The sequence below is a fragment of the Trachemys scripta genome, chromosome 2 (genome assembly GCF_013100865.1).
Source record: "Trachemys scripta elegans isolate TJP31775 chromosome 2, CAS_Tse_1.0, whole genome shotgun sequence".
NCBI classification, from domain to species: domain Eukaryota; kingdom Metazoa; phylum Chordata; order Testudines; family Emydidae; genus Trachemys; species Trachemys scripta.
Genome location: NC_048299.1, coordinates 213,133,612 through 213,146,969, shown reverse-complemented (window position 1 = coordinate 213,146,969; position 13,358 = coordinate 213,133,612). Strand labels below are relative to the sequence as shown.

Sequence of the window (13,358 nt, the reverse complement as noted above, 5' to 3'; positions counted from 1 at the left end):
GAAGCTGGCATTTTTGGTGGCTAATGAAATGGTTAATGGAATGGCAATATAGCAGAAAGAATGGTAAAGCTCCAGCAGTTTTTGGATGGCTGGCTGAATTTTTACCAGCTATAGAAATTTGCTTCTTAAAACAGACAGAATCATTCATGTATTCAAATATGCAAATATTGGACAGTATATTATAGTGCTATTTTCATCCATATAATAAAACTCTAACAAATAGAATAATTACTTAAAGAGCAGTTATCTCATTTACTTATAAAGGTTAATCTTGGCTATTTCCTCTAAACAGAGTATCAATTATATCACTCAATAGCAGCTTCTCATGTACATATCGTTTTCTTTTTAAGTGGGTCAGCTCATTGCTAATACCATGTAATTGCAATTTGTGCTTTGCCTCTATAGCACAGAAGGGTGATGATCATAATGTACTGGTGAAAGTGCAATTGAATGTAGAAGTAAATCAATAACACAGAAAATTACTCAGCTTATTACAATATACTCCCTGATATTGAATTTACCCCCAAGGTTACTGCCAGATGTAGTAAAGTGGTGGTGGTGGGGGGGGGGGGGCACACAAGTCTGAGGGTGCATAAAGGAATTCCACAGCTGAGTATAACCAAATATTGTACAAACCTAACCAAATAGTATAGCTACTTCTCAGTGTGGGAGTGCAGTAAGGGGAACCCAAGGAGTCACCATCTCCTTGCACAGCACAGCCTCTGACGGCACTCTCCTGAGCCCAGACTGCAGAGGCTGCTCCCTTTGCACACCTCAAGGGTCGCACTGCACCACCACCAAGGTTGGACATACTGGGGTAAGGAAATGTGCCCCATTTTAGTATGGTACATCCTGTGTAACCCCATGTGCTCCACAGAGCATAAGGAGGGATGCTTTCCTGCTCTAAGCAAATGGGAAATTCTGCACCTGAGACAAAATTTCTCCCCAGTCTTCCCTTGGAGCTGCACAGTTCTCTACCATCCACAGCACAGGGCTGTCCTTTAAAGACACAAGCATTTTATTCTTACCTGTGCTTGATCTTCTTGATCCTTGAGGAGTCAGAATATTTTTTTTTAATTAAGAGAAAATAAATTTAAAAACTGAGATCATAAAAAAATTGCAGCAATGCAGATTAGTTCAGGTATTTCTTTGCAAACTGTCTAGTAGGTAGACATAAGATAGATTAAGACTTGATTTTATGTGCATAACACCTTTCACACTCAAAGTGATCCTCCAAAGTACTTTGCAATAATGTAATAACTGTGCTCAGAAAGCTACTGGAATGTTCCCTTAGCTTTTCCATAAATATGATCCTCAAAAAAAGAAGGGAATACTGGTCAAGTTACTATCTTCAAAAAGTGTGATGAATCCTTGAATTACCAATTGGAGAGTATTTATAAATGGGCAGAAGAAGGAACACCTGTTTCATGATGAACTTGGCACTGCCTGTGTTTTAGCATCATGTAAATAATCCAGAGAAATTTTAACAAATGAGATATAAAAATGTAGTATACATTTAAAATTGGGAGAAGAAACTGCTTGATCTTAATCCAATATGGGCCCAAACTAACTTTGAATCCAACCCTTTTTAATTTTCAAGGATGATTATAGTCAAAACTGTGAATGTAAGCCCTTTCTCACTGGTATTAGAATGGATTTAGGATGGATCAAAAACTAGAAAAATTTGGATGCAACTGAAATTTCATGAGAACAGAGGATTTTGAAAGTTTCAGTCTTTAAGAGGGTGCCAGGCCTCTGAAATTTTGGGTTAAAAATTTCACTTGGCAGCACTGAATATGTTACCATTGAATCCAAACTCAGCCTCTAGTCATGATTCAGCCTTAAATCTAAACCCTTCCCCTTGCCAGGAAGGGTTGCAAAAGTTGGTAGGAAGGCCTGGTTCAGATCTCTAATCCAGGAGTTCTCTGGCAGGCTGTGAGGTAGATTTCAGATTGAGATCTGTCCATTGGCAAGCAGTTATGGATTGATTAGGACGAACAGCATAGGGGAGGGTTTGGGTACTCATGAAGTGGTAGTGTATGAGATCAGGACCTGCAAATGGATATACACTAAATGTCCTTTTAGTGAAGAAAAAAAATGTATATTAGTCTTCAGTGTTGTAAGGGTCAACAAAGAAGCCAGTGTTACTTTTTTGAACTCACTCTAGCCTAATGATCTGTCTCTCTCAGGAGCTGACATTTTCAGTGCTTCATACAAGAGCTGCAAAACAGTGACGAGCTCCAAGAAAACGAAAGGTGACATCTGTGTTTCCTGTTCCACCTTGGCAGATCAAATATAGAAGTCCTTGGCTATCACCTTAAGATATTCTAACCTTACTGCCTATCTGATAATGGGCCTGATCCTCTTTCCAATGAAGTCATGGGATTTCTGCTCAATATGCATGAAACTGTAACTTAAATCTAGGTTTTTCTTCAATTACTTGTATGTATTTTAATAGATAGCATTAGATATGGAGAATGGATAGGGTTCAGAGAAAATAAAAATATCATTCAGTTCTAAGATTGTGCTTATTTTACAGTGGTATTTTCTTTACAGCCATCACTTCACTACTCGACGAAGTGGATATTCACCCATGAAAGCTTATGCTCCAATATATCTGTTAGTCTTAAAGGTGCCACAGGACTCTCTGTGACTTCACTACTGTTATATTCTCCTTCCTCAGCCTCCCCTAACTTTATTTTCCCCATTTCCGAGAACCTTTCTGACACCCATCCTCTTAAGGACACATCCTATTCCTTTGACCCTTTTCCATCATAGAATCATAGAAGTGTAGGACTGGAAGGGACCTCAGTAGGACCTCAGTAGACGGGACTAAATGATAACTAGACCATTCCTGAGAGGTGTTTTTCAACTTGTTCTTCAAAACCTCCAGTGATGGAGATTCCACAACTTCTGTCACCATTTTGTTCCAGTGCTTAACTACCCTGTCAGTTATTAAGTTTTTTAACCTGAGCAGAACACAAAGAATGAAAAAGAGAGACACAGACAGGCTGAAGGATCTGCTGAAAACATGTCTGACCTTAGAAGGTGAGGTTTGGGGGTCAGATGTGCAAGCTGGAAAGAGTGTTCCTGGTGCTGTGATAAAATAAAGTTTTTTGCTATTTGAGTCCTTCTGTGGACTTTACACATTCTTTGTAAATAAACAGAACTGCATCAAAGAATTGCACCAATTTTTCTGCCTAACTGGAACAACCTAAGAGACCTCAAACTTTTGGCTAGCTGTTCAACTCAAAAAGGGCTAATGCTATTTTAGCTAGCGCTTTTATAGAATGATACTTCAATATACATATATTTAATCACTTTCAATGACAATGAACTATTCACTCCCCCCTCCACCCACTAGTTTTTACAAAGTAAAGTTCTGGCACCAACTCAGTGTCTTTAAATGAGATTCACAGTTTATATTTAAAGAAAGTTCACATTTCTGTCCATATTTTTGCATCATGAAAAAATAAACACCTACTATATTTGCAAATTTCACTGCCAAGGGAAAATTCAGTATGAAGCTTCTATACACCCAGATAAACATAGATGAAAAAGTCAACTAATTTATGCGCATCTGAAGCATTAATAATGTCTAAAATTAATAAAGTCAGATATTTTAGTAGCTAAAATTTTAGCAAAGAAGGATATTTATTAAAAAGCAAATGCTTACATATGCAAAACCAGCAATAAATTTTTGAATCTCACTCAAACAATCTTTACATAGTCAGCAAAATATTTTGAATTTTACAACTCATTTTGATAGCCAAATACTCATACAAGCCATTCCTTATTTGTAATGGTAAAATATAATATTCTCCATAACTTGTTTGTCAGCAGGTTTATTTGCAATAAAAGTTAGATGAAGATGTTTAAATTAGAATAGCCGATCAATATGTGCTTAGGGCTACAGACAAGCATATATGTAATTTTACTCACCTGAATAGACTTATTTGCTTCATTGGGACTTCATGCGTGTAAAGCTGTTCACATGTATTAGAGTAAGCAGGTTTGAGCCCTATCCTAGTTTCTCTTATTGTTTACTATATAGCACCTTATGTATTCATGGGTTTTTAATTGGACATATAAAATAAGGAAGCTATTTCCCTGAAAGTGTTTGCATACTAAACAAATAAAATATACAAAGTTTGAGCTAATCACTATAGCTAAAATATGATATTGTTAAGAAAATCCCCCAAACTAATTTCCCAGTCAGATCAATTTCAGAGTTCAAAGTTTCTTATTACATGGACACATTAATAATGTACTTTCATAAAGCAAACTAGTTAGTTCCTGTATCCCCAGAGTTATTCAACTTCAGATAGACAATAACTCATTTTACTAAAATAAATGTGGAAATGACAAAGATAGAACAAGACCGTACTTTAATTAGCAGATAAATAATGTGCTGTTAATGGAACAACAAAATGGCTTGATCCTTCTCTGAAGTTCATGTTGATGCTAGCTATATATTAGAACAGGGGTCCGCAACATTCGGCACGCGGCTCACCAGGGTAAGCACCCTAGCGGGCCGGGCCAGTTTATTTACCCGCTGACACGGCAGGTTCGGCCGATCGCAGCCCCCACTGGCCGTGGTTCGCCGTCCCGGGCCAATGGGGGCGGCAGGAAGCCACGGCCAACACATCCCTCGGCCCGTGCCGCTTCCCGCCGCCCCCCTTGGACCGGGACGGCGAACCGCGGCGAGTGGAGGCCGCGATCGGCCGAACCTGCCGCTTCAGCAGGTAAATAAACTGGCTCAGCCCGCTAGGGGGCTTACCCTGATGAGCCGCGTGCCGAACTTTGCCGACCCCTGTATTAGAAGATAGAAATTAGCCCTAAATCTGTGTGTGACTGGAATCTTTTCCTCAAACAGATAGACAGTATTCAATTAAGACCACACAATACTTATCTTCAGTAAAAAAAACAAAAACAAACAAAAAAACCCACAAACAAACAAAAACTTTTGTTCAAATCAAGCCAGGAAGGACATCTGGTTTTGAAATCAATGATCTCTCAAAATCCTGCATCCTCATAGTTCAGAAATTTTTTTCCTCTCTATATATGAAATTCTCTAATTTGTCTACCTCCTTTCAAATTGATATTTTGGCTGTCTTCCCTGAAATTTTCTATGGTAAGTCCTGAGGGAAGAATTAATTAATTTCAGACTCCTTTACAGATAGCATGACCAACAAGCTATTCAAGTCAAGGAAGTTATTTTTGCTTTTTAAGCCAATGAAACTCTAATGAAGAGGAAGCAAATGCCATTCTAAACATTGGTACCAGGAGGTCCAGAATAGCAGAAAGCATTGCATACTTATGCACTAGCCTGCTGAGCCATTATATCTATTATTTATATTTGTATTATTTTTTGTTGATTGGTAATTTTTTGAGCAACGAATTCATAAAAAAATCCCGATTATTAAAAACTTAACTTGCTAGTTATCTTTTGTTTACTAAGCAATTTTGTCTTTCCTTATTTTCAGATCAGTCAGCAGCAATCTTTATGCTACAGAATACTAAGTGATTTTACAGTAACTATTCTTGAATAAGCTCAAGGTGAATTGACATCTTCAGTGAAAACAGAAGTGGTGCAAATGCATTCTCTACTTCTGTGGATGACTAACAATCTTTTAGGAAGAGTGAGAGGGAGGGAAAATTCTTTTAAAATCCAAGCCAGCTTTAATAATGAAAGTGTCACCAAAGAGGAGACTTCCTCAGAATGTCTTCATTCTCAAGACACAATATATTAGTGTATAGAATATAATAATCCCACCCCTCTTTTCATTATAAAAGTAGAAAAAAACAGAGATGCATTTCGGAAACAATGGGCAAAATCCTACTTTTCTTAAACACCTCAACACCCTTTTATTTCAATGACCTAGTGTAAAGGAAGCCAATTAAGAGCTAGCATCCCTATCTTCTCTGGGGGAAGGGGGAGAACAGAGCAACAAAACAATTCCAACACAGCTGCTATGAGAATTATTAATTTTCCAAATATTTCTCTTTCTTACCTGCTGGTTTACGGGAAAATTCCTGTTGATTTTTTTTATCTATAAAAATGAATAAAAAAATTAATTAATAAATATACTAAATAAATGCAACAATGAAAGGCATTGTGGGTGACGTGTGAAGCACTTGTGAGATGTTGTCCTCCACATTAGACTGGTGTAAATCAGGAGTAACTCCACTGAAGTTAGTGGAGTGATACCGGTGTTTAACTGTTGTGAATGAAAGGAGAACTCCTTAACCCAGTATATTGGACTGAGTGAAACAATCGTCCAAACTTATAGAAATTACAATACATGCAACTTTCTTTCTGAACTTTACAGAATCAATGGAAAACACTGCCATTAATCTTTATTTTTAGAAATTCACAAACCTTAATTTTAAGTGTAACCTTTGGGTAATATTTATGAAGCATCAAAATATCTAACAACATGAGAACAGCTCTCAGTCCTTGAAGTCATTCAAGGTACATCAGTCTAATAAATAGCAAATACCTACCCATCCTAAAAACACAAGTTAAAAAGTAGAGATGAGCCCACACTAAGCCCATGGAATCGTGGGAAGTTCAGATGTCATGGCTAGCTGCTACCTCTATTTGGGTAGCACCAAAAGCCCAAAGCACAACACTTCCCAATTATGGGAGAATCTGAATATGCAACAGATGTAGCTGTTCCTGCTAAGAAGAGTAAATCCATCCGTGTGTGTGTGTGTGTGTGTGAGAACACACACACACACACTTTCAGAACAAGCTTAAAGGGAGCAAATCTTCTAACTCTACCATCTGCATTCTTAGATGAGACCTTAGATTTGATAGCTAGAGTTTATTTTTTTCTCTCCTAAACTATCTTACTGCCAATTGTTTCTGTGTCTCAGGGGAAATGAGAAAAAATGCTATTCAAACATTAAAGGATAAACCGTATTGTCAACTAGGCATCAACGGTAAAGCCAGCCAGGTCCCCAAACCAGAACATAACATTTACACTACTCCAATGTAATGCGTGACATTTTATGGGAACATAAGATGAATCACTAGAGAATGTGTTTCCTCCAAAGTTTATAATCTCATCTAAATAAACATCCACACATAAAGTTGAAAGAAGCACTTCAATGGGTAAACTTAAAAAAGAAAAAATGTACTTTTCCACAGTATCGACCCCCTCACCAGGTCATCCAGCAGATATTAAACACTCTGCAAGTCTTGAACAGCCAGCTCCCACAGCTTTGTTATCAAAGCATATTTAACACTGTCAAAAATTTGCCAGCAGCTGCTGAATTTATTTTGGGTTCACCCTAACCCCAAAATGTCACGAGTCTCAAAGCAAAGCCTCCCTACAAAAGTCTTAGTATCCTCTGTCTTCTGGGTTCATCTATGTCCAGGGAAAGAGAGTTGGAAGAAGAATATTCCAGCTGTTCCAAGTTACTCAATACAATTGTTGGACACTATCTATCCTAAGGCACTTTTCTCAAGAGCAGGTATATTAAATATAGGTTATATCTACACTAACTGCAGTGAGTAGAGTGCAGACACTAGATGCCCAGTTAGCATGGATATAAACAGGAGCGTAGATGGTGAGACATGGCTTAGATGAGTAGAAGAGAGTGCCCTACACACCTGAACCCACAAGGTATATACCCTACATGGCTCCTACATGCCCAAGCAGTGCCTCCCACATCTACACTGCTATTTTTAGCAGTGTGGTGTCCTGCTGCATCCCTGATGCCAGAGACTTTCCATACCACAATGAAAGGTTCCAGAAGTGGGGAAAGTTTCTGGCAGAGGGGAGGCAGCGGAGGAAAGTTCTAGCAGGGGGAGGCAGTGACAAAAGGTGCAAAGAGCGGCCAGAGCATTTTCCCACTGCCTCCCCCTACCAGAGCCTTTCACTGTGGCATGTAGCTACATGTATAGTGCCTGTACTCTACATGCCACTGTAAAGGTAGGCATAGCCATATAATAGATGATGTACAAAGATTTTGAGCCTTATGGGTTTTGTTCCTAAATTCAACATCTATAGAATACCCCCCAATAACAGTACCCATCACTACCTGTAGGTACCATTAAAGTCTTGCCATAATTAGGGCCCTACCAAATTCACGGCCATGGAAAATTTGCCACGGACTGTGAAATCTGGTCTTCCCCCCGTGAAATCTGGTCTTTTCTGTGCTTTTATCCTATACTATATAGATTTCACAAGGGAGACCAGCGTTTCTCAAATGGGGGGTCCTGACCCAAAAGGGAGCTGCAGAGGGGTCACAAGATTATTTTAGGGTGGTCACGGTATTGTCACCCTCACTTTGTTGCCTTCAGAACTGGGCAGCTGGAGAACAGCGGCTGTTAGCCGGGCACCCAGCTCTGAAGGCGGCGCCCCACCAGCAGCAGCACAGAAGTAAGAGTGGCAATGTCAGACCATGCCACCCTTACTTCTGCACTGTTGCCTTCACAGCTGGGTGGCTAGAGAGTTGCAGCTGCTGACTGAGGGCCCAGCTCTGCAGGCAGCAGCACAGAAGTAAGGGTGGCAATACTATACCATGCACTTACTTCTGTGCTGCTGCTGGCAGTGGCTCTTTCTTTAGAGCTGGGCTCCCACCCAGCAGCCGTCACTCTCTAGCTGCTCATCTCTGAAGCAGCACCGCCACCAGCAGCAGCGCAGAAGTAAGGGTAGCAGTACTGCAACTCCCCCTACAATAACGCTGCGACCCCTCCCACAATTCCTTTTTGGATGCAGACCTGTAAAATTGCTGTGTAAAAGGTTGGGCTCAAACTGGAGCCTGAGCTGTGGGACTCTGAGAGGTGGGTGGGTCCCAAAGCCCAGGCTCCAGCCCGAGCCCAAACATCTACACAGCAATGTTAGTCCCAAAGCCCAAGCCCCACGAGCCCAAGTCAACTAACCTGGGCCTGCCAGGCCCATGCTTTTATTCTGGTGTAGATGTACCTTTAGGTGCTTAAGGCCAGGATTTTTTAAAGGATTTAGGTATTGCTCAGCTGAGCTATAGTTCAGCTTCCCTATAGACAGGGCCGGCTCTAGGTTTTTTGCTGCCCCAAGCAAAAAAATTTTTGGCTGCCCCCAACCCCAGCCCTGGGCTCTCCCTCTCCCCCCCCCAACTGCACCCTCCTGCCGCCGCAGCCCTGGGTCACTGGTAACTCGCTCCCAGGGCGGGTCATTCAGCAGGAATTTTGGATGTGCACAGAACACAGACAGGATTGGTTCCCATATGGTTACAGAACTGCAGTAAAGTGGAACAATTTTCAGCTTGTGTGATTGAAGGATAGCTGGATGCATATTATAAGACTGTCCTATATAAATGAGGAAAAGTTGAGGTGCCTTTATTATTCTTTTGTTCCATTCTTTGATTCTATGGGGAATGCACTATCACAGTCTTCCTTTTAAACAAATAAAACTAAAACTTAAAAAAAAAAATGGTTCTTGAAAGTAGCAATTCCAGTCCTAATAACCACTGGGAAGCATTTCTTGCTCAATTTATTCTACTTTTTCTACAGCAAGTTACAGTGGATCAGTATATTTGATTTGGGGGAAATGAAGTAACAGCTGCCCAAATTGAGCTTGAGCACTCCTGAATTTTGAGGGTGTTCAAATCTGGAAGGCAGGTGCTAGATTCCCTTTCTGAATATTAGCTATATCTGGAAAGGAAAAGTCAATTTCTGCTTCCATGGCTCAGAAGTGGAAATCCTCCTAAGTGCCTGGTACTGTATCTAAAGCTGCCTAGGTCCAGAGCCTCCCGTCCCTTACTTTTCATTTTAAATTCTAGTGGGATCCACATATCTCCCTTGCTAGGCTTCAGATAGAGAGGTGCACCGTCCATTTAGTCCCCCCAATTCCTTCTTTGGGGGAGACCCGAGGGCTGGGGTGGCAGGAGGTGCGGGTGAGGGGGAAGAGCCTAGGGCTCGGGGAGCAGGGGAGTGCAGGTGGGGGCCAGAGCTGGGGCTACAGGGGGTGTGGGCGGGGGAGAGCCCAGGGCTGGGGCGGCAGGGGAGTGCAGGTGGGGGCCAGAGCTGGGGCGGCAGGGGGCGCGCGGGGGGGAGAGCCCAGGGCTGGGGCAGGAGGCGGTGCGGGGGGGGGGGAAGAGCCCAGGGCTGGGGCAGCAGGCGAGTGCAAGTGGGGGCCAGAGCTGGGGCAGCAGGGGGGGTGGGAGGGGGAGAGGCCGGGGGGGGGGCAATGGGGGGGGGGGGGGGGGGGGGGGGGGGGGGGGGTGGCAAAAAACCTAGAGCTGGCTCTGTTCCTACCATTCACAGCAAGCTGCAGACTTCAGTTCCATACTCCTTCCCCCACCCTTTTCTGTTGCTAGTGGCCAAGGGAATGCTGGGAAATGTTCTTTCCCTGCTCCAGGGCTGGCTCTATAGGCAGGGAGCTAACCAAGGAACTACAGCTCCCAGGGCCCCCTGCTGGTTCTCAGGTCCCATGCTGGATTCTTGCGCCTTTTGCAAATCTGCCACCCCAAACAACTGCTTGCTTTGCTGGTGCCTAGAGCCGGCCCTGCCTATAGAGTATGTGAGGATAGTTAAGCACCTAAGAAAGGGATTTTCAGGAGCTGGTGAGCAGAGTTGGGAACTGTCTAAGCTAGCCAACTGTTGCTGATTTAGTGCATGTAGCTGAGCAGGACAGAGAGAGGTGCCTCCCTCTGCTCAGGATCCTCAGCCATGAACACCTTCTGGAGTTTAGGCACCTGAGTCAGGTCAGACATTTTAATTAGCCCATGTCATAGCAGCCAAAATTACATTTCTTTCTCTCTCACACTCATTCTATGTTTCCCTGTGCCCCTGGCTGTCTTGTGTGTGTGCTGTGCTGCTCTCCCTATCAGTGGCCTGCATCTGACCTTCCTCATGCAAGAACTCACCAGAGGCATGGGAACCAGGGGTGCCTGAACCAAGTCTTTGAAAATATCAGCAGAGTCTACACGGTAGACTTAGTAGTCTGTCTGTCTGCTAATGTGCCTAAACCACTTAAAAAAAAATCTGAACCTTAGGCTCTTAAGTTCTGAGACTTAGGCATTTTTGAAAATGTTTACAATTCACTGGAAGAAAATGTAAAAAAAATAGACAACCTACCGAAAACTTTACACTAAATTGATCCTAACTCCTTGAATGTAAAGAACACAGGAGTAAAACAAACATGGCTGAGTAATTTGTTGATCTGGAGAGATTTTCAGAGGCACAAAGGGAATTTAGGCATCTAACATCCATTGAAAGTCAACAGGGAGTGGGTACCTAAATCCCCTTTTGTGACTTTGAAAATATTCCAGTTAAATAAGAAACAGTTTACTGCAAATGCTAACTACTTTAATTAAAGTTCCTGCATTGGTAAATGCACGGACAAGTTTAACTAGATTTTATTTTTTGAGTGTAACAAATATTTTCCAATTAAAGAAGTTTTGCTGTAATTACCAAGTTCTACATTTTCTAGACACACATTGCCTAAATTATTTTACTCTGGATAGCAACATATATTTTCATCCATTATACTTAATTGTTGTTCTTCTTACTCTTCATAATTTGATACTCTCTAATAAATGCATTGTAATATTGCAAATTATGGAGGATGTAAAGAGTGCTTACTTTCTTTACAGTAACTGGAGTTTTTTGAGATTTTTTTGTCCACACACATCTTCATGCACATGAACCCAGATTCTTGTAGCCAGCTGTGTCTATTGGGGCTGCATATGCACCCTGCATATCCCCCATATCTCCTCTATGATGGTACAGCATCAGACATATCCAACAAAACATGCAGAGATGTCTTTGCCATCAATTAGCCTTCTGTAACCACTGCTTTCAATACATTTCTCGTCTCTTGGACACTGTTAATACGTTACAGAAAAGTCGTACTTAGCCAGTAAAGGTTGGTAATTGGCTATTCAAATGTGCAAACTGCAGATGAATAAACTTCCCGCCCCAGAAGATTCATCCCCTTGGGCTCCTTATCTCTGGGTGTAGATCTAGGGGACCTGGGTAACTTAGATTTTTCATGAGTGGCTGTTATAACTGAAGATCCATGTACTAGATATCTAAAATGACTACTCCAATCTCTTAGGCAGAACTTGGTACCTGCAATCAAACCTCTTAGTTGTGGCCAAAATAGTTAGGGGTCTTTGGCTGGCTCAAGAATGCCTTTATTACTGGGTCTGGCTAGACGATTTTGGGATACCAGGAGTAAAATGTCAAATAATTTATGAGACCTCTCCTGAATGACCTCCAGAATGTCTGTTGTTCTTGTATGGAGGTGCTGGAAGGCCCTGAAATAATCTATCAAGGGTGTGTTAGATGTAATAATCATGGACTTGCCATAGAATCATCACCTGACATGAGGAATAGGCTGATCCTCATATTCCTCCATGAGGTCCTCCTCGCTAAGAGGTTCTTGTTCATCAGACTGAAGAAGCTCCTGAAGGAATGATAGGAACTCCCTAGTAGGAACTGTAGGAGGAGATGACCTTATTCTGGATCTCAAAGTTGTCAGATAGGGAGCACAGGGCATAGGCTAAGGTTTCATGGAAACCATTAGGGCCAGGCCTGTGCCCCATAAGGGAAAGGCATATGGTGTCACAAAGGAGGGAACCAAGGACTGTGTGATCACTCTGGAGCATGGGATCTGTGGAAATAGGGACTTTGTCCTTAGGCACTCCCAGAAATCAGTCTGGGTGAGGGGGGAAGACCTCCTAAAAGAAGGGTGCCTACTCCCATGCAGAGAAGAGAATGAAGATGAATAAAATTCTTCCAATGGAGAAGAGCCCTGACATGTAGAAAGAGGAACAGCCTTAGATGTTATAGTACAAGAGGCAGGTACTGGTACGGTCGAAGTTGAGTGAAGAGATATTTTATCTTTAGTACCTGGGGCTCCAGTAGAGCTCTAGCTGCAGTAGACAAAGGAGAGATGTCCAGCAATGGAGACTCAGGTTCAGAAGTGATCATTAGGTCTGCTGGAGATGGGTACGCAGCCACTGCATGTGAGGGCGGTGGGACTGATGATGTCAAAATACTGTGACCATGAGTCCCAGAAGTCTTGCCAGAATGCGGTACCAGCAACTGAGGTATATGGTACAGATGACAATGATATTGAGGAAGCTATGTTGATAACTGAAAGTACAGAACATGGAACCAAAGCTGAGGAACACAATTCCCCACCCTAAGATGACTACAATATCAATATGGTTTTAAAGGAGCTGATTTAGGTAAGTCAGCAAATTGACTCTCTGCCTTCTTGGTTGGTACTAGGGATGGCAATCAGTACTGAGTCCCACCTAAAGATCTTTCAGGCTTTGGGCTGCAGGGCTGAGACCTGTTTGTTAGTAGCAGGCAATCTTTTAGAGTCTGCCAAGGCTCTTAGATTCTGGAATGA

The 13,358-nt window shown here is 42.0% G+C and overlaps 1 protein-coding gene across 2 annotated transcripts in view; it reads right to left on the bottom strand.

Moving 5' to 3' along the window:
* SNTG1 (syntrophin gamma 1) overlaps window positions 1-13,358 on the bottom strand; it is a 566,961-nt gene that overhangs the window by 127,138 nt on the left and 426,465 nt on the right. For both annotated transcript variants that reach the window (XM_034762903.1, XM_034762905.1), the window contains one exon: window positions 6,015-6,053. In XM_034762903.1, coding sequence (XP_034618794.1) covers window positions 6,015-6,053 — 39 coding nt within the window. The remainder of the gene's footprint in view (window positions 1-6,014; window positions 6,054-13,358) is intronic.